The sequence below is a fragment of the Pelophylax lessonae genome (assembly GCF_965119305.1).
Source record: "Pelophylax lessonae genome assembly, chromosome: 9".
Taxonomy (NCBI): Eukaryota; Metazoa; Chordata; class Amphibia; order Anura; family Ranidae; genus Pelophylax; species Pelophylax lessonae.
Window position 1 is genome coordinate 17,790,018 of NC_138776.1, and position 24,501 is coordinate 17,814,518.

General features: G+C 44.9%; 1 protein-coding gene across 1 annotated transcript in view; it reads left to right on the forward strand.

The window, feature by feature from the left end:
* ZMAT4 (zinc finger matrin-type 4) overlaps positions 1–24,501 on the forward strand; it is an 866,722-nt gene that overhangs the window by 408,297 nt on the left and 433,924 nt on the right. Inside the window, exon 5 of the mRNA XM_082267441.1 lies at positions 22,604–22,840. Coding sequence (XP_082123567.1) covers positions 22,604–22,840 — 237 coding nt within the window. The remainder of the gene's footprint in view (positions 1–22,603; positions 22,841–24,501) is intronic.

Genomic DNA, 24,501 nt, shown 5'->3' on the forward strand with positions numbered 1-24,501 from the left:
GCATTCTTCCCACTGACCACCAATGTAAGAGACATTCTTCCCACTGATCATCAATGTAAGGAGCATTCTTCCCACTGATCATCAATGTAAGGAGCATTCTTCCCGCTGACCACCAATGTAAGGAGCATTCTTTCCACTGACCACCAATGTAAGAGACATTCTTCCCACTGACCACCAATGTAAGGAGCATTCTTCCCACTGATTATCAATGTAAGGAGCATTCTTCCCACTGATCACCAATGTAAGGGGTACTCTGACCACCAATGTAGGAAGTATTCTACCCAATGACCACCAATGTAGGGCACGTTCTTCCTATGGACTACAAAGGTCTTCATGAGAAGGGAGTCCTTCTTCATCTGACGATCAATTTAAAGGAAATACCATTTGCGACTAATGATGAACTAAGGTTCTTACCAAATCCAGTTTGGCCTAAAACAGGTCAGTTTACCCAAACACATGATATACAGTGCATCCGGAAAGTATTCACAGCGCTTCACTTTTTCCACATTTTCCCACACAGCCTTATTCCAAAATGGATTAAACTCATTATTTTCCTCAAAATTCTACAAACAATCCCCCATAATGCTAATGTGAAAGACGTTTTTGTTTAAAATCTTTGCAAATTTATTAAAAATAAAAATTTAAACAAATTACATGTAAATAAGTATCACAGCCTTTGCTCAATACTTTGGTGAAGCTCCTTTGGCACCAATTGCAGCCTCAAGTCTTTTTGAGTATGATGCTACAAGCTTGGCACACCTATCTTTGGGCAGTTTCTCTCATTCTTCTTTTGCAGGACCTCTCAAGCTCCATCAGGTTGGATGGGGAGCGTCGGTGCACAGCCATTTTCCGATTTCTCAAGAGATGTTTAATTGGGTTCAAGTCTGGGCTCTGGCTAGGACACTCAAGGGCATTAACATAGTTGTCCTGTAGCCACTCCTTTGTTATCTTGGCTGTGTGCTTAGGGTTGTTGTCCTGTTGGAAGATGATCCTTTGCCCCAGTCTGAGGTCCAGAGCACTCTGGAGCAGGTTTTCATCAAGGATGTCTCTGTACATTGGTGCATTGATCTTTCCCTCGATCCTGACTGTTCCCCCTGTTCCTGCTGCTGGAAAAACATCCCCACAGAATTATGCTACCACCACCATGCTTCACTGTAGGAATGGTATTCGCCAGGTGAGGAGCGGTGCCTGGTTTCCTCCAGACATGACGCTTGCCATTCAGACCAAAGAGTTCAATTTTTGTTTCATCAGACCAGAGAATTTTTTTTCTCATCGTCTAAAAGAGTCCTTCAGGTGCCTTTTGGCAAACTCCAGGCGGGCTGTCATGTGCCTTTTACTGAGGAGTGGCTTCCTTCTGGCCACTCTACCATACAGGCCTGATTGGTGGAGTGCTGCAGAGATGGTTGTTCTTCTGGAAGATTTTCCTCTCTTCACAGAGAAATGTTGGAGCTCTGTCAGAGTGATCATCGGGTTCTTGGTCACCTCCCTGACTAAGGCCCTTCTCCACAGATCGCTCAGTTTGGCCGGGCGGTCCGCTCAAGGAAGAATCCTGGTGGTTCTATACTTCTATACTTCTCGTGCTTATTGGGACCTTCAATGCTGCAGGAATTTTTCTGTACTCTTCCCCCGATCTGTGCCAAAATACAACCCTGTCTCGAAGGTCTACAGACAATTCCTTGTACTTCATGGCTTGGTTTGTGCTCTGACATGCACTGTTAACTGTGAGACCTTAAATAGACAAGTGTGTGCCTTTCCAAACCATGTCCAATCAACTGAATTTACCACAGGTGGACTCCAATCAAGATGAAGAAACACCTCAAGGATGATCAGTGATAACAGGATGCACTTGAGCTTAATTTTGAGTGTCATGGCAAAGGCTGAGAATACTTATGTACGAGGATTTTTAAATTTTTTTATTTTTAATACATTTGCAAAGATTTCAAACAAACTTCTTTCACATTGTCATTATGGGGGATTGTTTGTAGAATTTTGAGAAAGTATTACATTTTTAATCCATTTTTGGAATAAGGCCGTAACATAACAAAATGTGGAAAAGGTGAAGTGCTGTGAATATTTTCCAGATGCACTGTAAGGCCAGTGGCCCAATTTTTAACAAAGAGTCGGAGATGCTGGTGACATCATTGACCTAATATGTCCGCATGGCTAATGACATTGTCTAAAAATGGCCAGGCGGACATCAGTGTCGCCGACTCTTTGTTAAGTACAGCTGTGGGAGGGGGAATGTGACAGTTCACCCTGAACTTTAGCTTATCCTTACTCGCCACCAACATAATTAGGCACTTCACTGAACACCAATGTAAGGGGCTGGCAGAGATCTGCAGCAGCAGCAAAGACCAGATCTGCGTGGCTGGTTGCACTTAGAAACAGAGTCCAAACCATTTGTAGTAAGGTACATTTATTAACCACTTAAGCCCCGGAGGATTTGGCTGCTCAAAGACCAGGGCCTATTTTGCGATTCGGCACTGCATGATTTTAACGGACAATTGCACGGTCGTGCGATGCTGTACCCAAATAAAATTGACGTCCTTTTTTTCCCACAAACAGAGCTTTCTTTTGGTGGTATTTGATCACCTGTGCAAATTTTACTTTTTGCGCTATAAACAAAAAAATAGCGACAATTTTGAAAAAAGAACAATATTTTTCACATTTTTTTTATACGAAATTCCCCCCAAAAAAATGTAAAAATCAACATTTTTTTAACATTTTAGGCCAATTTGTTTTCTGCTACATATTTTTGGTGAAAAAAATCGCAATAAGTGTATTTTGATTGGTTTGCGCAAAAGTTATTGTGTTTACTAACTAAGGGAAAGATTTCTGTCATTTTTATTGTTTTTTTTTAACTAGTAATGGTGGTGATCTGCAATTTTTTTTGCAGGACTGCGACTTTGTGGCGGACAGATCGGACCCTTGACTGACATTTTTTACACTTTTGGGGGTACCGGTGACATTACTGCAGTAATCAGTGCTATACATATGCACTGTCACTGTAAAAATGACACTGGCAGGGAAGGGGTTAACTTTATTAGACATCCAGGGGTTAAGTGTGTCCCTAGGGGCGTGCCTCTAACTGTCAAGAGGCGCGGCTTGTGATGTAACCACAGAGACATACGATCCTACATAGCAGGATGGTATGATCTCTGCAGTTACACCAGGGAGAATGACAGGCGGCTTTGTTTACATCAGCCGCCTGCCTTTCTCCCTCTCCAGCAGGAGATCGCGAGTGACCAGCGGACATCGGAGCCGCCGGTCACTTGCACTGGGATGGCAGTGAATGAGCGGGGACGCAGCTCCGGTGGCGCGTGCTCGCCCCCTCATACTCACCTCTAGATCAGTGGTCTCAAAACCGCTTGCTTTTTTCTGGCCCTTCAGGCAATATTCCTCCCACTGACACCAAAAATAGGATATATTTCCTTCCACTGACACCAACAATCGGGTGCACTTTCCTTCTGCATGACACCAAAGAAATTAGGACATTGTTTAATATGGGACGATCGTGGTTAATGATTCATACTCTGAATGGTCTAAGGTTACTAATGGTGTTCCCCAAGGTTAAGGGTTGGGACCCTTACTTTTTAAATATTTTTTTTAAATGATATCGGGTCTGGGATTAAAAGTACCATTTCAGTTTTTGTTGATGACACCAAGCTTTGCAGTGGAATAATGTCCTTACAGGATGTCTCCAACTTACAAGCTGACCTCAATGCACTGTTTAATTGGGCAACTATGTGGCAAATGAGGTTTAATTTTGACAAATGTAAAGGTTTGCACTTGGGGGCTAAGAATATGCATGCATCATACATACTAGGGGGAGTAGAACTGGGGGAATCAATGGTGGAGAAGGGTCTGGGTGTTCTGGTAGATCATAGGCTTAATAATAGCATGCAATGCCAAGCTGCAGTTTCCAAAGCAAGCAAAATTCTTTCCTGTATAAAGAGAGATATAGACTCCAGAGATATAATTTTACCCATGCACAAATCATTAGTAAGACCTCATCTGGAATATGCAGTTCAGTTTTGGGCACCAGTTCTCAAAAAGGATATCGGGGAACTGGAGAAAGTGCAGAGAAGGGAAACCAAACTGATAAGAGGCATGGAGGAGCTCAGCTATGAGGAAATATTGGAGGAACTCAATTTATTCTCTCTTGAGAAGAGGAGATTAAGGGGGATATAATCAACATGTATAAATACATAAGTGGTCTATATAATTAACTTGTTGTTGAGTTGTTCACTTTAAGGTCATCACAGAGGAAAAGGGGACACTCTTTACATCTAGGAGAAAAGAGATTTACTCTACAAATACGGAAAGGTTTATTCGCAGTTAGAGCTGTGAAAATGTGGAATAAACTCCCTCGAGAGCTGGTTCTGGCAAGCTCAGTAGATTGTTTGGGAGGTGACCTATGTTGGAGGTTCTGTCGGAGGGGTGAATTGGTTGCTGTATGGTCTAACTTTCTAAGTGGCAGAGTCCCTATGTTAGGGCCCACTGCATAACAGAACCCTCCTGACCAAGTCTACTCTTCTAAGAGGCGGGGTCCTTATGTTAGGGCCCACTACATACCAGAATGCTGCTGACCAGGTCTACTAGTCTAAGTTGCAGGGTCCCTATGTTAGGGCCCTCTGCATTACAGAACCCTCCTTACCAGGTCTACCCTGTTCAGCAGAAGTTCCTATGTTGGGGCCCACTACATTACAGAACTATGGGCTGGGCTTGGACCATGAGTGTGAGAGGCCTTGCAGCAGCTTCTCTCCATGCTTTTGGTCTGCAGTAAAGCGTAAGATGTAACACGTGTAAAGAACTGGTGGAAGAAAATCAGTGTTTCATGCTATTTCCTTCAAAATACCTTTGTAGTCTGTAGCAGGTCAGGTGTTACTATTAAGAGAAAAAAATTGTATCCTTTCCAGTGTGCGGCCCGGGTTAACAGTTTGCCCTTCAGTCATTTGGGGCGCTAACTCACACATGAAAACAGTACCATCATCCAAACCCTTAGTGTCGGTTCACACTGATCCAACCCGACTTCGGGCGACCAATGCCGTCGCCCGTGCACCGCGACTTCGTCGCGGCTTGCAACGACTTCACATAATGGAAGTCAATACAAGTCGCTCCGACTTTGATTGAGAGCAGCGGCAGTCAATGGTGCCACTGCTGTGTCTCAGCCAATTAGGTGGGAGAATCTCGGATGGCTGAGACACTGGTGGACATCACTGCACAGGGAGGGACCTCAGGTAAGTTTTAGGGGGGCCTAGTGTGGGCTGCTGCACACAGAAGGCTTTTTATCTTAATGCACATAGAATGCATTAAGATGAAAAACCTTCTGACTTTACAACCCCTTTAACTCTAAAAATGAAATTAAGTAGATTACACGTAGTTCCCTATGTAACCAGCACATGAAGTACATGGAACATAGGGCGCTTCTAATGGGGAGATCAATCCTCAATGGTGAAGGAGAAGGTGGGGGGGAGGGGGTGGATGGGCTTTCGTGGTCATGCAGGGGGTACCAAGCTGACACTGTAGGCAGCTCTTCTGAAATGGTAGAAGCAACTCCAACTGATAAGGCTAAAAAAGGGAGAAGGCGCCTCTAAGTGCAGCTTGTATTACCTTTATTTGCACATGGAGAATAAAAAACTTACAGGATAAGCGAATGAACAAACATGTGTCAACATCACTCGGGGTCCAATCCTGACTCTGCTGTCCAGCAGCAAGTAGAGGTGGTGAAGTGAAGGAGCTCAGCCAGGGACAGTTCCTCCGTCCGAGACTGTGGTGGAACACATGACTTACCCGTGGACTACACGGGGCGTAGTGACGTCAGGGGGCGGAACACGTTTTGGAGCATGCGCAGTAGTGCTCCTTCGTCAGCTCACTGTTAAAGCTTTGCTCATTTTTCTGGGAAAAAAAACATTTATCACAACAAGATTTAGATAAAGAACATCAGAACACAAACGGGACCAATCATAAATATGGATGCTGGGCGCTATGTTTTACACTCTCGCCATTAAGGGCCCCATTGTACCTGCTCAATCCATTACCTCATGCACGTTAAGGCAAAAAAAGGGAGAAGGCGCCTCTATGTGCAGCTTGTATTACCTTGATTTGCACACGGAGAATATAAAACATACAGGATAAGCGAAAGAACAAACATGTGACAACACGGGGTCCAATCCTGACCCTGTGGCTCCATCTTCCTCTGCTGTCCAGCAGCAAGGAGAGGTGTTGATTTGGAGGAGCTCAGCCAGGGACAGTTCCTCTGTCTAAGACTGCGGCGGAACACATGCCTCACCCGTGGACCGCACGGGGCGTAGTGACGTCAGGAGGCGGTAACGTGTTTCGGAGCACTACTGCGCATGCTCCGAAACGTGTTACCGCCCCCTTATGCCCCGTGTGTGGTCATGCAGGGGGTACCAAGCTGACACTGGGGCAACTCTTCTGAAATCGTAGAAGCAACTCCAGCTAATAAGGCAAAAAAAGGGTGAAGGCTCCTCTAAGTGCAGCTTGTAATACCTTTATTTGCACATGGAGAATAAAAAACCTCCAGGGTAAGTGAATGAACAAACGTGACAACATCACTCGGGGTCCATTCATGACCCTGTGGCTCCGTCTTCCTTGGTCGTCCAGCAGCAAGGAGAGGTGTTGATTTGGAGGAGCTCAGCCAGGGACAGTTCCTCTGTCTAAGACTGTGGTGGAACGCATGCCTCACCCGTGGACCGCACAGGGCGTAGTGACGTCTGGGGGGTGGTAATGCGTTTCGGAGCATGCGCAGTAGTGCTCCTTTGCGGTCTGATGAAGGAGCACTACTACGCATCCCCTGAAACGCGTTACCACCACCCCCAACGTCATTACGCCCCGTGCAGTCCATGGGTGAGGCATGCGTTCCACCGCAGTCTCAGATGGAGGTACTGTCCCTGGCTGAGCTCTCCCACTTCACCACCTCTCCTTGCTGCTGGACACCCGAGGAAGACGGAGCCACAGGGTCAGGAATGGACCCCGAGTGATGTCGTCACATGTTTGTTCATTCGCTTATCCTGTAAGTTTTTTATTCTCCGTGTGCAAATATAGGTAATACAAGTTGCACTTAGAGGCGCCTTCTCCCTTTTTTTGCCTTAGCGTGCATGAGGTAATGGATTGAGCAGGTACAATGGGGCCCTTAATGGCGAGAGTGTGAAACATAGCGCCCAGCATCCATATCTATGATTGGTCCCCTGTTTGTATTCTGATGTTCTTTATCTAAATCTTGTGATAAATGTTTTTTTTTTTTCCAGAATTATGAGCAAAGCTTTAATAGCGAGCTCCGCACATGCAGAAATAAGAGATGAAGGTATCCGCGGTATTGGGGGAATTCTTCATCTGCCGTCAGTCTGTCTGTGTCCTGGAGGGACGTTTGTGCCGGTAGCGCTCTGCGTTTTTTTTTTTTTTTTTTTACATTCTGTGACTAGGCATCAAATCATAAATAATCAAGGCGATCCTCCGAGAGGCAGATGAAGGGGATTTACGTAATGGAAATCTCTGAACTGGAGATGAGAGGTTTTCTAAGATTTCCAGGCCCTGGTGCATTAATAACACATTTTATCTAGGAATTTTTCTGAAGACGCAGTCTTTAGTTTCTCAGGAAGATAAATGGCAGCGAGTCAGAGATCCATTTATCGGGGGAAACTTTCTGTACGCTTACCAAGCGGCCTGTTCACCACTTCTTATGGATAGGGACTCATCTGTAGCCCCATCTCCTCCTCTCCTGCTAAATGTAGCCGTATACCGCATTGATGTCTGTCGGGGGCAAGTGTAGACTGTTCCTGGTGAGAATTCTAATTTTGTAACACATTGATATTGCATACATGAATGTGCAACAAATATTTCTCATCTGCAATGAGTTAAAGAAGGAGTTCCTAAACTTTTCAATACAAGGGCCACATTGTATATATATAACAAATATCTGCAGAGCCCCCTTTATATCAGGATCTCCATCAGAGTGCCCCGTTACATCAGGGTTCTCAGCAGAGTCCCCCTTTATATCAGGATTCCCATCAGAGTGCCCGCTTACATCAAGGTTCCCAGCAGAGTTCCCCTTTAGATCAGGACCCCCATCAGAGTGCCCCCTTACATCAGGGTTCCCAGCAGAGTCCCCCTTTATATCAGGATCCCCATCAGAGTGCCCCCCTACATCAGGGTTCCCATCAGAGTCCCCCTTTATATCAGGATCCCCATCAGAGTGCCCCCTTACATCAGGGTTCCCCAGCAGAGTCCCCCTTTATACCAGGATCCCCATCAGAGTGTCCCCCTTACATCAGGGTTCCCAGCAGAGTCCCCCTTTATATCAGGAACCCCATCAGAGTGCCCCCCTTGCATCAGGGTTCCCCTTTATATCAGGATTCCCATCAGAGTGCCCCCTTACATCGGGGTTCCCAGCAGAGTCCCCCTTTATATCAGGATCCCCACCAGAGTGCCCCCCCTACATCAGGGTTCCCATCAGAGTCCCCCTTTATATCAGGATCCCCATCAGAGTGCCCCCTTACATCAGGGTTCCCCAGCAGAGTCCCCCTTTATACCAGGATCCCCATCAGAGTGTCCCCCTTACATCAGGGTTTCCAGCAGAGCCCCCTTTTATATCAGGAACCCCATCAGAGTGCCCCTATTGCATCAGGGTTCCCAGCAGAGTCCCTCTTTATATCAGGATCCCCATCAGTGTGCCCCCCTTACATCAGGTTTACCAGCAGACTTCCCCCTAGATCAGGTTCCCCAATAGAGTCCCCCTTTATATCAGGACCCCCATCAGAGTGCCTTCCTTACATCAGGGTTCCCCAGCAGAGTCCCCCTTTATATCAGGATCCCCATCAGAGTGCCCCCTTACATCAGGGTTCCCAGCAGAGTTCCCCTTTATATCAGGATTCCCATCACAGTACCCCTTACATCAGGGTTCCCAGCAGAGTCCCCCTTTATTTTAGAATCCCCATCACAGTGCCCCCTTACATCAGGGTTCCCAGCAGAGTCCCCCTTTATATCAGGATCGCCATCACAGTGCCCCCCTTACATCAAGGTTCCCTGCAGAGTCCCCCTTTATATCAGGATCCTCAGCACAGTGCCCCCTTACATCAGGGTCCCAATCAAAGTGCCCCTTTACATCAGGGTCTCCATCAGAGTACTCCTTACATCAGAGCCCCTCCTTACATCAGGGTCCCCATCAGTGTCCCCCATACATCAGAGCCCCCACTGTGGTCCCCCCCTTACGTCATGATCACCTGTCAGAGCCCCCTTTACTTTAAGGTCCCCATCAGATTGTCTCCTTGCATCAGGGTCCCCAGCAGAGTCTACATCACTAGATCAACATCCCCATCAGAGTCCCCCTTACATCTGGGTCACCGTCAGAGTCCCCCCTAAGCTCAGAGACCATATGCAGCCTCTTCTGACCTTAACCTTCAATCTGTGTGCATTGAGAATGCACCACTGACCCTAGCTGAATAAAATAAAATCTTGTAGTGGGCTGGGTGTGGTTCACAGGCCGTAGTTTGGAGACCCCTGAGTTAAAGATCAAGCCAATAGGGAAGCAGTAGGCTTGTACCATTTCACTCATCAGGTATAATACACACCCCCTGTGCTAATGCTTTCCTTAAAGCCGTATTATTCCCAAAAGCAAGCCTCTATTATATATAAGTTTACCCATTCTTAGATGGGATGGCCAGTGCTGTATTTTGGCCTAGGCCAACAAGGCCCAGGCCTAGGGCGGCACTTTGCAGGGGGCAGCAAAAAAAGCCACCCCCCCCCTCCACCTGAGACTCTATTGGCTCCTGGTTGCTAGAGCTGCCTCACTCATTCCCCCCTCTCTCTCTCTCTCTCTCTCTCTCACCCCCCTCTCTCTCTCTGCCCCTCTCTTTCTCTCTCTTCCTCCCTCCCTCTCTCTCTTAACCCACTCTCTCTCTCTCTCTCTCTCTCTCTCACCCCCCCTCTCATCCCCATCTCTCTCATCCCCCCTCTCTTATCTCCCCTCTCTCTCTCTGCCCCTCTCTTTCTCTCTCAACCATCCCTCTCTCTCTCACCCTCCCTCCCTCTCTCTCTTCACCCACTCTCTCTCTCTCATCCCCCCTCTCTCTCTCATCCCCCTCTCTCTCATCTCTCTCATCCCCCATCTCTTATCTCCCCTCTCTCTCTCATCCCCTCCTCTCTCTCTCATCTCCCCTCTCTCATCCCCCCTCTCTCATCCCCCCTCTCATCTCCTCTCACCCGCCCCCCTCTCTCTCTCCCTCACCCACCCCCACTCTCGTGAGATCTCAGGGGTTCATGCTGGGACTTTTAGTCCTTCAATTTTTAAGGGAGTCACATCCGTTAAAAAGGGAGTGGGGCAAATTTACATAGGATGGGGGGGGGGGGCGCCCAGTTTTAGTCTTGCCTAGGGCAGCACAAAACCAAAATACACCACTGGGGATGGCTGCATCTGGTTTCTTTTTTGCGCTTTCTTTTCTTTTTAACTGGTGATTCACCCAATATGTTTGTTGAGAGGGGTGCTTACAATGATGTTCCATGGTCCAGAGTAAGGGTGCTCTAATATGGAAGTGGGGGGTGGGGGATCACTGGCCAGATAACCAGGTAGAAAATGGGATAAAAAGACTATAGGAAAAACAAAAATAAATAATGCGACCGCCGACCACCACATCTAATGATTGGTAAGCTGCAATATAATATATTTAGCGTATTGGGTTTTATACCGCTTTAATATCTTCAGAGCAGGTTATACATGACTTTACCTATTCCAAATAAACCTTTTTTTTTTAACCACTTAAGCTCTGCAAGGTTTTAGTCCCGTCATGACCAGGCCATTTTTTTGCTATTCAGCACTGTGCTACTTTAACTGGTAATTGCACGGTCATGCAAAGCTGTACCCAAATTAAATTTATATACAGTAATACCATGGATTGCGAGCCTAATTCGTTCCGGGAACATTCTGGTAATCCGAAGCACTCGTATATCAAAGCTAATTTCCCCATAAGAAATAATGAAAACTCAGATGATTTGTTCCACAACCATTTATTCACAGGTCTTTCAGTTTATAGTCCATATAAAAAGATTATAGCAATGTGATAGGTTGTGTAACCAAAAAAATGTCCATCCACAAATGGCGCCTCCACAAGGAGATTAGAAGCAAAATCCAGAAGAGAGGCGCCTCTAAGTGTAGCAATATGGTTACATTTAATGAAGGTTTAACAGTTAGCGACTCACATGATGATTAAAAGAGGCACATCTAAGGATGCAGGCATCCGCAGTAAAGGTGTCCACATAGCAGTGGCGGCAGGTGCTCAATTTTTTTTTTTTGGGGGGGGGCGCAAACAGAAAAAAATATAATAGGCATTGCTTTGCGGCAAAAAACGCGGCAAAAAATAGCATGACTTTGAGGTCACAAAAGTGTGAAAGGGGCCTTCAGTAATCAAAGTATAGTGTGCCCCCTTCGATGAAGAGTTACTACAGCATGCCCCTATTCAATGCAGTGTTACTACAGCGTGCCCCCATTCAATACAGAGTTACTACATCGTGCCCCCATTCAATGCAGAGTTACCACAGCATGCCCCCCTTCAATGCAGAGTTACTACAGCGTGCCCCCATTCAATGCAGAGTTACCACAGCGTGTCCCCATTCAATGCAGAGTTACCACAGCGTGCCCCTATTCAATGCAGAGTTACTACAGCGTGCCCCCATTCAATGCAGAGTTACTACAGCGTGCCCCCTTCAATGCAGAGTTACTACAGCGTGCCCCCCTTCAATGCAGAGTTACTACAGCATGCCCCCATTCAATTCAGAGTTACTACAGCATGCCCCCATTTCATGCAGAATTACTACAGCGTGCCCCCATTCAATGCAGAGTTACCACAGCGTGCCCCCATCCAATGCAGAGTTACCACAGCGTGCCCCCATCCAATACAGCATGCCCCCATTCAATGCAAAGTTAATACAGCACGCCCCCATTCAATGCAGAGTTAATACAGCATGCCCCCATTCAATGCAGAGTTAATACAGCGTGCCCCCATTCAATGCAGAGTTAATACAGCATGCCCCCATTCAATGTAGAGTTACTACAGCGTGCCCCCCATTCAATGCAGTGTTACTACAGCGTGCCCCCATTCAATGCAGAGTTACTACAGCGTGCCCCCATTCAATGCAGAGTTACTACAGCGTGCCCCCATTCAATGCAGAGTTACTACAGCGTGCCCCCATTCAATGCAGAGGTACTACAGCGTGGCCCCATTCAATACAGAGTTACTACATCGTGCCCCCATTCAATGCAGAGTTACCACAGCATGCCCCCATTCAATGCAGAGTTACTAAAGCATGCCTCCATTCAATGCAGAGTTACTACAGGGTGCCCCAATTCAATGCAGAGTTACCACAGCGTGCCCCCATTCAATGCAGAGTTACCGCAGCGTGCCCCCATTCAATGCAGAGTTACCACAGCGTGCCCCCATTCAATGCAGAGTTACCACAGCGTGTCCCCATTCAATGCAGAGTTACCACAGCGTTCCCCCATTCAATGCAGAGTTACTACAGCGTGGGCCCATTCAATGCAGAGTTACTACAGCATGCCCCCTTCAATGCAGAGCTACTACAGCGTGTCCCCATTCAATGCAGAGTTACTACAGTATGCCCCCATTCAATGCAGAGTTACTACAGCATGCCCCCATTCCATGCAGAGTTACTACAGCGAGCCCCCATTCAATGCAGAGTTACCACAGCGTGCCCCCATCCAATGTAGAGTTACCACAGCGTGCCCCCATCCAATACAGCGTGCCCCCATTCAATGCATAGTTACTACAGTATGCCCCCATTCAATGCAGAGTTACTACAGCATGCCCCCATTCAATGCAGAGTTACTACAGCATGCCCCCATTCAATGCAGAGTTAATACAGCGTGCCCCCATTCAATGCAGAGTTAATACAGCATGCCCCCATTCAATGCAGAGTTAATACAGCATGCTCCCATTCAATGCAGAGTTAATACAGCGTGCCCCCATTCAATGCAGAGTTAATACAGCGTGCCCCCATTCAATGCAGAGTTACCACATCGTGCCCCCATTCAATGGAGAGTTACCACAGCGTGCCCCCATTCAATGCAGAGTTACCACAGCGTGCCCCCATTCAATGCAGAGTTACCACAGCGTGCCCCCATTCAAAGCAGAGTTAGCGCAGCGTGCCCCCATTCAATGCAGAGTTACCACAGCATGCCGCCACTCAATGCAGAGTTACCACAGCGTGCCCCCATTCAATGCAGAGTTACTACAGCGTGCCCCCATTCAATGCAGAGTTACTACAGCGTGCCCCCATTCAATGCAGGGTTACTACAGCGTGCCCCCATTCAATGCTGAGTTACCACATCGTGCCCCCATTCAATGCAGAGTTACCACAGCGTGCCCCCATTCAATGCAGAGTTACTACAGCATGCCCCCATTCAATGCAGAGTTACTACAGCATGCCCGCATTCAATGCAGAGTTAATACAGCATGCCCCCATTCAATGCAGAGTTACTACAGCGTGCCCCCATTCAATGCAGAGTTAATACAGCATGCCCCCATTCAATGTAGAGTTACTACAGCGTGCCCCCATTCAAGGTAGAGTTACTACAGCGTGCCCCCATTCAATGCAGAGTTACCACATCGTGCCCCCATTCAATGCAGGGTTACTACAGCATGCCCCCATTCAATGCAGAGTTACTACAGCGTGCCCCCATTCAATGCAGAGTTACTACAGCGTGCCCCCATTCAATGCAGAGTTACCACATTGTGCCCCCATTCAATGCAGAGTTACTACAGCATGCCCCCATTCAATGCAGAGTTACTACAGCGTGCCCCCATTCAATGCAGAGTTAATACAGCGTGCCCCCATTAAATGCAGAGTTAATACAGCATGCCCCCATTCAATGCAGAGTTAATACAGCATGCCCCCATTCAATGCAGAGTTAATACAGCGTGCGCTCATTCAATGCAGAGTTACCACAGCGTGCCCCCATTCAATGCAGAGTTAGCGCAGCGTGCCCCTATTCAATGCAGAGTTAGTACAGCATGCCCCCATTCAATGCAGAGTTACCACAGCATGCCTCCATTCAATGCAGAGTTACCACAGCATGCCCCCATTCAATGCAGACTTACCACAGCGTGCCCCCATTCAATGCAGAGTTAATACAGCATGCCCCTGGCCTCTGGCTGAAACATGAACGAAGTAGTCACTTGCAGTACTGAAGACAGTCAGGCTGAGGCTCACAGCAGGCAGCAGGGGTCGGGCATCGGGACAGTAACACTTTGGCTCTGGATCCTCTCTCGTCGCCTGGGCCAGCTAAGGCAGGAAGGAGAAGGAGACGGTGACGCCCAAGCACCGCCCAATGCCACCGAACCAATCACAGGACGGCAAGCAAAAGTTGGGAGTGTTCAGGGCGCATCGCTCTGCGCCCCGAGCACATTCTAAAGGCCAATAAGCATCAGAAAAAAAAGCATGTGAGGATAAAAACCCCACCACCTCCATAGCAGCAGCATTGGCCGGCGCCCCTCTGCAATTAAAGGAACACCTTTATTTTTTTCTGCCTTGGGGGGGGCGGTGCCACTACGCCCCCTATGTACCAGCCGCCACTGCCACATAGACCGTCCTCATCAGTCTGCAATTGTGACCGGGAAGATCAAAAAGGAGGATTTGGGACTTTAAATGAGGTGTGTGAAAAGTCCCAAACGTCTTTTATTTCACATTCTGTGACCGGGAAGACGACCCTGCAGTAGAGCGATCTGAAAGCGAGGCTTAAAGCGCTCGTGGAGCGCAGTGCGGAAGGGATGACGTCAATGGTGGTGGTGAGGAGGATGATCTATGTGGACAGCTTTACCCCGGATGCCTACATACTTTTATTCATCAACCATGTGAGTTGCTAAACATTGTACCATTGCTACACTTAGAGGCGCCTCTCTTCTCTTTTATACTCAGTTGTGACATGACGCTACTCGTATATCAAGACATCGCTTGTTTATCAAATCAAAATGTATTAAAAAATGTTGCTTGTCGTGCAAAACGCTTTTAAACCAAGTTATTCTCAGTTCATTTTACTGTAATTTTTTCACACAATTGACTTTATTGCAAAACTGACAGGTAAGGAAGTTAACGCGTTTCACACAATATAGTGCTAATAGTGATATAGTGCTGGTTAAGTATGCATTATACCGTGTGAAACGCGTTAGTTCCGGTGCTGTTTTACTTGTCATTTTTAAAATAAAGAAGCAATACACAGTATCCTGTTGCAGTGTGGGGCCATCTCTTCTAATTCTCTGGTCTGTTATGGTGGCGAGCTGGGCTTGCACCTATTGGAAGCAGTGGTGGCTGATTGGCTGGGAGGAGAGTCAGTGTGATAATAGCAAATATTAATTCGCTATTGCCCTACAACTGGGTGGGCTTGGGGCGCAGTGCTCTTCGCCCCGAGCCCACCCTTTTTTGAAGCCTATTAGAACCTCTGACTCTAATTACATAGTTACGCAGTTACATAGTAGTTGAGGTTGAATAAAGACAATAGTCCATCCAGTTCAACCTGTGTAGGTGTGTGTGGCCGTAATCATCTCTCATACCCCTGAATGTTCTGATCCTTGAGATGTACATCTAAGAGTCTTTTAAAAGTAGCCATACTTCCCGCAGAAACCACCTCTTGTGGTAGAGAATTCCACAATCCTGTAGCCCTAACAGTAAAGAACCCCCTGCGTTGCCTGAGGTTAAAACGCTTCTCCTCTAATCGCATTGTATGCCCTCGAGTCCTCATGCAATCCTTTCAACTGAATAGCTCTTTTGCTGAGATCACCATTGAGGTATTTATAAATTGCTATCATGTCCCCTCTCAGGCGTATCTTCACATGCTTAAAAAAAAAAAAAAATCCCCTATTGGAATCCATGCGTCCGGCGCCCTGCATGTAGATTAGGGGGCCGGATGCATGGATGGGGGGGGGGGCGGCACCCCTGCGCTCCCAATGGACGGGTCGCCACTGGTTGGAAGTGGAGCATTGCCTTTTCGTCTTCCTTTTTTTCTTTTTTTTTTTTTTTATATGTTTTTCTGTAGAGAACATATTCTCATTACTTAGACACTTATCTTGGGCTTTCATGCTCTTGCACAGCAGTTTTTTTTTTTTTTTTTTTTGCATAAGCAGGAACATGAAACAGAAAGACGCATTCATCAGACTATGGAATTGAATAGAATATAGTCTCGGAGATCTCGGAGAACCTTTCCGCTCCCATTCCAGTTTTACATTTTCACAGCTACAGTCATGTAATTTTCACAGTTCCATTCATGTCCCACAGTTAGTGTGAAATCAGCAGGAGCCTGTGTGAAAAGGGGACATTTTATACAGTATGTGTCCCGGGAACCATTAATGATAAATTGAACGTGATTTCACGGGATTGTTTTATGCCCTGTATATACTGTGCATGGCTGAATTGGGACTTCTAAGCAATCATGGCTTTTATGTGACCAAGTTTAGGTGTAGCAATGAAAGATTTGTACTGGTGATTTGACCAACATGGTAACATTGTAAGACCTAACATCAGAAGACTTTTATAAAAGCAGGTTTGTATGAGGTTAAATGGTTACAGGGGCTCACATAAACCTACAAAATACAATCATTCTAGAACATGCCAGAGTTTCCAGGTTACCCTTCTGAGCCTATATCTGTAATTCTGCTGTACAATTCTATACCTTCGAATGTGGAATTTAACTTTTAACCACTTTAAGACCGGAAGGATTTACCTCCTTCCTGACCAGGACCTATTTTGCAATTCGCCACTGTATACTTTAACAGACAATTACGCGGTCGTGCAACGCTGTACCCAAATAAAATTGATGTCCTTTTTTTCCCACAAATAGAGCTTTCTTTTGGTGGTATTTGATCACCTGTGCGATTGTTATTTTTTGCGCTATAAACAAAAAAAAAAGCGACAATTTTGAAAAAAAAAATAAAAAACAATATCTTTCACATGTGATGTCTGCCGTCTGCTGAAAAAGGGTCACAGAAGTACAGAGCATACTGCACTCCTGTAATCCACAGGAGAAGTACAGCCAAACAAGCTTTAGCTGTACTTCTCCTTTAACCACTTGCCGACCGCCGCAAGTAGATATACTGCGGCGGTCAGCCCCTCACAGGCAAAGTGACGTACCGGTACGTCACTAGCCTGTGAGGCTCTGGGGAGCAAACGCGCGCTGCCGGAGGCGCGCTCCCGCGCGGTCACGGACCCCCCCCCCCCCGCGCATGTGAGTGGCGGACCCGATGTCCGCCGCTCACTCACGATCGTCCGTGATAGCGGGAGAAAGGCAGGCGGCTAGTGTAAACAAGCCGCCTGTCATTCTCCCCTGTGTAGAAACAATGATCATACAGTTCTACTATGTAGGACCGTTGATCATTGTTCCTACACTTCAAGCCACAGCCAATCACAGTTAGAAGCACGCCCCTAGGGACCCACATAGCCCCTCCCTCTCAAATAAAGTTAACCCCTTCACTACCAGTGTATTTTTACAGTAACAGTGCATATGTATAGCACTGATTACTGTAGTAATGTCACTGGTACCCCCAAAAGTGTCAAAAATGTCAGTCAAGGGTCCGATCTGTCTGCCCCAATGTCGCAGTACCGCAAAAAAAAATCGTAGATCGCCGCCATTACGCGTTAAAAAAAATAAAAACAACAAAAATCTTTCCCTTTGTTAGTAAACGCGATAACTTTTGCGCAAACCAATCAAAATACGCTTTTTGCAATTTTTTTACCAAACATATGTAGCATAAACCAAATTGGCCGAAAATGTTAAAAAATTTTGTTTTTTACATTTTTTTGGGGGGGAATTTCATATAAAAAAATTTGAAAAATATTGTTATTTTTGCAAAATTGACGCTCTTTTTTTGTTTATAGCGCATGATCAAAAAATCGCACAGGTGATCAAATACCACCAAAAGAAAGCTCTGTTTGTGGGAAAAAAAGGACGTCAAATTCGTTTAGGTACAGCGTCTCACGACCGCGCAATTGTCCGTTAAAATCACGTAGTGCCGAATCGCAAAATACCCCCTGGTCAGGAAGGGGGTAAAATCTTCCGGGGCTTAAGTGGTTAACCTTCCTAGCGGTATTCCCGAGTGTGGCTCAGGGTTAAATTTCAGAGCCAAAAGCGGTAACCCCGAGCCACACTTGGGGTACCGCCAGGAAGATCGCTGGATCCTGAAAGCGGGGTTACTTACCTTGTCACCGGGATCCAGCGATGTATCCCGGCGGTGTGCGGCGGCGGATCTTCCTCCCGATCCTCTGTGTGCCCCGGCTTCCGTCTCCTGCGAAGTGACGTTCGCAGGGGGGTGGAACCGGCAGCAAATTCAAATGTAAAACACACCAAACACACTGATACTATTCAAAATAAAAGAAAATCACATTAGTTTGCCCCCCAGTGCCCTTTCCTGCAGTTTTACAGTACTTTTATGTATATATATATATATATATATATATATATATATACAAAATCATAAATTATAATATAATAAAAAACTATAAATAAGTTAAAGTATGTATGTATACATATATATATATACAGTATATACTGTATATATACATATATATATATATATATATATATATATATATATATATATATATATATATATGTGTGTGTGTGTGTATATATATATATATATATATATATATATATATATACAGTATATACTGTATATATATATATGTATACATACATACTTTAACTTATTTATAGTTTTTTATTATACAGTATTATAATTTATGATTTTGTGTTTCAAACTTTATCATACCCGAGATGTTATAAAGAAGAACGCACAGTAAAAAAATCATATGTAAATAGTTGGTTTGGGCTGCTCATTCCTAAGAATTACATGCAAAATAATGGTACCGCTTTCAGCACCTAAAATCCAAAATAATCATACCGCCAGGGAGGTTAAGCAGCAGCAGAGATTTTTCAGTGTGTAGAGGCTCAGAAGCACTGGTTATTCTGGTGTTTGGTACTCTGTGCTAAGCGTGTACAGCCCCCCCTGCAAGCACTGAACTCATATGATGGCACTCAGAACATCCAAAAAGTTTTGGATGTGTAGGTTATGGCATTTTCTTTTCTTACAAAACTTTTGCACCCATTCAAGCCAAGCACACAGGTACCTGTACAACTTATTGTATGCGATAAGTCTTCAACATTCTGACGGCACCTTTCTGGGGTGCAGTAAGAACAGTATTTGTGTATTAAAAGATGCATACGTGAATTAATTAGTTAAATAGCTGTTCCAAATTATGCAGATTCCTAACAAGAAAAAATGTCAAAACTACTGAATTGGGTAAATTAAAGCGGAGTTCCAAAAATTCAGCTACTTTGTGAAAAACTGCAGGTATAACTTGGGTTAAGTCTAACGAGGTGCCTGTCGATTGGTAGACTTATCTTGATTTTTCCCATCTGACGGGTTTATTATGCTCCAGGAAGATAACTTCTCAATGCTGCTCCCTTTGGGTCTCAGTTCCTTCAAGAAGAGAGTCACAGGAACTGCATTGCCCACCCCTCCCCTCCTTCTGCCCATTCACAGAAGCCTTTGTATTATGTGAACTCATTCACAAAATACAAAGACTTCTTTGAATGGTCAGTGGAGCGGAGGGCGGACATAGCTGCTCTATCTGCTTCTCTCCTCTCTCACAGTCTTGAGTGTCCCGTGTATAATCCAGGGAGGGCAATAAACCTGTCACATATAGGTAAAAGAGATAAGTCCCAAAGGTTACATGCACCTAATTGGACTTAACTCATAGTGGGCCTGCACTTTTTGCATAGTTGCTGAATTCTTTGAATTCTAAACTATTGTATTGTTATATAAAGGACACAAAGAAAATGTCCAATGTGCATGGTATTTATGTATTCAAATTATTTACAACTATAAAAATGGCATCGTGATCTATAACATAACACATGTTTTGGGGGTGCTTTTCTGCTTACCTACCCATAACTGTGAAGGCAGAATCTAGACCAGGCTTTCTTAACCCTTTTACTTCAGATGAACCCCTAAAATAATTTGAGGAATCCTTGCTAACACTTATTCATCAGGGTTAAATGGCAGAAATGCCCCTTACAGTGATGGTCAGAATGCCACTTTTGCAGATAGCTTCAAAGATAATTCAGGCCAACACACATTTTGGTGCCTAGAATGTTAGACCTGTTCCTGGGTATATTTGACCTGCTGATTCCAAAAACCGCACCAATTTCTTCTTTATCAGCTCTAGTTTTTTAAATATAGCATAAATGCCATATACCAACCTTCACTCTGATCGCCGCTCGAAAATCAGGACATAAATATAGCAAAATAAGTTGGGATGATTCAGGCAGCACTGCTGTGAAGCAACCATAACCTCGATCTGCAAAAATGAAATGATACGAGTGGCAATGAAAACACCTCCAAGACAATCATAATTATAATACAGGTAATAACGGGTAATAAAGTACATTTCAGAATCCAATGTTTCTGATGTATAATTACAGAGGGAGGTATACTCTCACTATATCTGCTAACTTGTATGTAAAAAAAAACACAAACTAGGTAAGAGAGGAACAAGATAATAAACAAGATCTCAAAAACTGACAAAAAATGATATAAATTCAACCATATCTAAGAAACTAGAGCTGATGCAGTCTAGCTCAGTGTTTCTCAACCTTTTTTCAGTCAAGTCACCCTTTATAATTATGGACAATCTCGAGGCACCCCATTCTAAAATGTAAAAAACTATTCTAATAGTTTTACACAATGCATAAACATACACACACACGTAGGACACCAAACGTTAGAGGTGATTTATTCTTTCCTATCCAATACACTTTTGCAGACTCGTAATAACTAGTATTCCAAAGTTTCTCTTCTCCTTCAGTTTTTCTCCATCACTTAGCTAATGTGACCCCAGCGCTGACAGAGAGGGGCAGGGGAGGGTCATTGGTTGGTAGGACGCCGACTGCTGAAAAATCATAATGGTGCACAATGAAAACCTGTGGCTTTATGTAATTAAAAGCTAGGCTTCCTCCATCTGCTGGCTTGTATACAATGTTTAGGCATTTTTCCAAGGCACCCCTGAAGGAACCTCAAGGCTCCCCAGGGTGCCTGGGCACCCTGGTTGAAAAAGGCTGATCTAGCCAATGCAATTTTCTGAAACAGAACCCCAAAAACCCCAAGAACAGGTCAAAAAAGCAAGGCACCAAGAAAAATAAAATATTTTTGTTGGCCTGTGTAATTACACCCCATTCACACGTGTGTGACTTGTCATGGGACTTTGGAAATTAAAGTATCATGACAAGTCAAACCCTATGTTTCCCAATTATAACCATTCATATGTGTGCAACTTAAAGTCACAGCGACTTCAAAGTAGTTCATGCACTACTTTTGTCCAACATTCATGCAACTTGAGGGCCATAGACTTCAATGTTAACCCTCAGAAGTTGCATGAAAGTCATACCTCAATGTTATAAAATGCAACAGTTGTGCAGTTGTCTGTTATCACAGGTCAAAGCCAATATCGTATCCTAGTCGCACCCATCCAAAGTTGCATCAAATTTGCACTAAAATTGCACTTAGGAGTCATACAAGTATGAATGAAGCCTTATGCCTCGTACACACGTAATGATTGTTGGCCGTGAATTTTCAGGCAATGTCCGATCGGCCGATTTTCGGCTTGTTAGTATGATGCTTCTGACAACCAACTGCGACTTTTCGGCCGAATAAAATCTGGTGTGCATGCTATAAAATTTTTGTTGGCCGTCACCACAACGGCCGATTTTTCGTCAGTCAGTACAGATTTTGGCAGACAAAAATCTGATGAGCAAGACTGGGCATGCTCAGAGAAGTAAAAACACACGGAAAGTAAGGCCCCGTTCACATACAAGCGACGCTACTTCCCGGGGCGACCTCCAAGGTCGCGGTGCGAGCAGCGCGCCGCGACCTTGGAGCGGCCGGCACGGACTTCATAACATTGAAGTCTATGGCGGTCGCCTCCAGGTCGCCCTAAAGAAGCTCCGGACCTTTTTTCTAAGTCGGAGCGACTTGTGTCGCTCCTATTAGAACGGGTCCGCAGCTTCCCTATGGAAGGCGACCTGTGAGGCGATCAGGTCGCCTCACAGGTCGCCTTAGTGTGAACGGGGACTAAACCATCACATGACATCACTTCTGAAGTTGTTTTTTTTTGGCCAACAAAAGTCCAGTGAAAGTCTAGAGCACATTTCAACCAAAACAACAACACTGGACAAAAGACGGCCAATCTGTCGGCCAACAATCGTTGCGTGTGTACGAGGCTTTAGTGTCATGCTGCTGGCTTTTCCAAATGGCGCTGGTCTTGTAACTCTGCAGGCACCATCAAATCAGGGGTCAGTCAGCCATAAGCTCAAGGAACTCCTAACAACCTCTGAAGGAACCCTAGGGTTCCACAGAACTGGTTAGGAATGACTGATCTAGACCCTAGAAGGAAGCTCTGTTAAACTGATGATGCCATGAAAAAACTTCATCCTTCAAATTGAGTATCTGCCATATATCTTTTTTACTTTTCATTTGTACTAGTTGGGTATGAAATACAATAAGCCATTTTTTGTTAAATCCTTCAGAACCTGTGCAGGAGAACCCTGAGCAAGCAGAGATCCCCCTCCAAGAAGAAGAAGACACTTTGTGGAGCTATAATATTGGAAGCGAATCACGGAAATTCTGTGACCTTTGTCGAGCTTGGTTTAACAACCCGATGATGGCCCAGCAACACTACGAAGGCAAAAAGCACAAGAAGAACGCAGCCCGGGCTAGGCTGCTACAGCGGCTTGGGGAGACTTTGGACTCAGAGGCGCTGGAAGGTCAGTCTAGATGTAAATTCTTTTCTTTTTTTTTTTTTCAATGGTGTCTTTAGGGTAATCTAGCAAAGTAAAATGGTTGAAGAACGCTGATGTAAATTTAACATGATTGTCTTGTGATTGTCTTGTGCTCTTTGAAAAACTACAATATAGTACGATTCTCCTGTGTTGCAAGCAAATAGAAATCTGCCAATGCTCCAAACTCCCTGAAATCACTCTATCCAGGCAGCCGGCTCAGGAGAAAAAACACGCTATGCACAAATGATGTTGACAGGTTTCAGCCCGGGTGGGCTTTAATCATAACCAGCTATGACTAAAGCCCACCCTGGCTAAAATGCGTCAACATCTCTTGTTGTGTTTAGAATGCTTTTACTCCTCATGAACCTACAATAAAGAAGATTTTTTATGAGCATTACACACCATATGGTTGGCCTTTTGGTTTGATGTTGGCGTTGCTGTGGACTGAGCACAGGTGTGCTATGCTTATTTATCAAATATTTGGAAGGGTAGTAGCATCACATTATTGCTGTATTGATTCTTGCCAGCTCAAGAGCCTTTGTACACTCTTGATGTCTCATCTAGCGATGCAACGGATCCGCACACTGTAGACATCACAGACTAGTGAAAACTTTATTCAGATCCCAAGAACAAGCATCCTGCCATTCCTGTCCCCAGACTTCCCAACTCTTTCAAGCTCCTCCCCTACAGGCCCAACCACAGATTTTATAAAAGTTCCAAAATAGCAAAATCTCAACAAATCAAAAAGAACAGATTGAGCCCATAGGGGTAAGGCATGTCAGAGGTGGGCAGTCTGGAGGTGGGAAGAGCCGCATGCTTGCTCTTGTTCCTGGGGTCTGAATAAAGAATGCTGTTGTTCCTGGCTCCAGAATGGACAACTCTAACAAACTCCACCCCAACAGGCCCAACCATAGATTTGATAAAAGTCCTATAACTGTAAGATTTCAACAAATAGAATAGATTGAGCCCAAAGGGGTGAGGCATGTCAGAGGCGGAAGGTCTTGAGGTGGGAACGGCAGCATGCTTGTTCTTGTTCCTGGGGTCTGAATAAAACCTTTACACATTTGTGACGTCTACAGCTTCCTTGCATTATTGGATTGATGCTTTTCCCATGGCTATGTGTAAAAAAATTTCCAAGAGTGTGGGTTTGCTGGGACATTACATTGGGCACCACATTCCCAAATATTAGAATGTTAAAAACATTTTAACATAAAAAATGTGACTTTTAAGGTGCCAATAAATGATATCATGATATATGAGACAAGAGATAGGGATGTGTTTTTGCTACCTACATAATTCTTTTTATTTTGAGATTTTTGCAGTTGTGTGATTTTGATGAAATCTATAAAACCTTCCAGTGCGTTTCTTTTATTAATATGGATTTACTGCTTCTTCCACTTTATAGTTAATATATTTGTTTGTCATAAAGTTGCATTTGGTGCATGACTATAAAATTGGCTGCTTGTGTATAATGCCTTTATCTATAATAAATGTAAACACCGCCATCCATTTTTTTATGATTCATAGCCAGGATTTTTAAAAGTTGGGCAAATATCAAAGTGTTTAAAAATTTAAAGCCGCGTGGAGTGCTGGGGATCCCTTGACATATTGGCAGAATGGAGAAAATGCACAGCAGCCGTACCCAA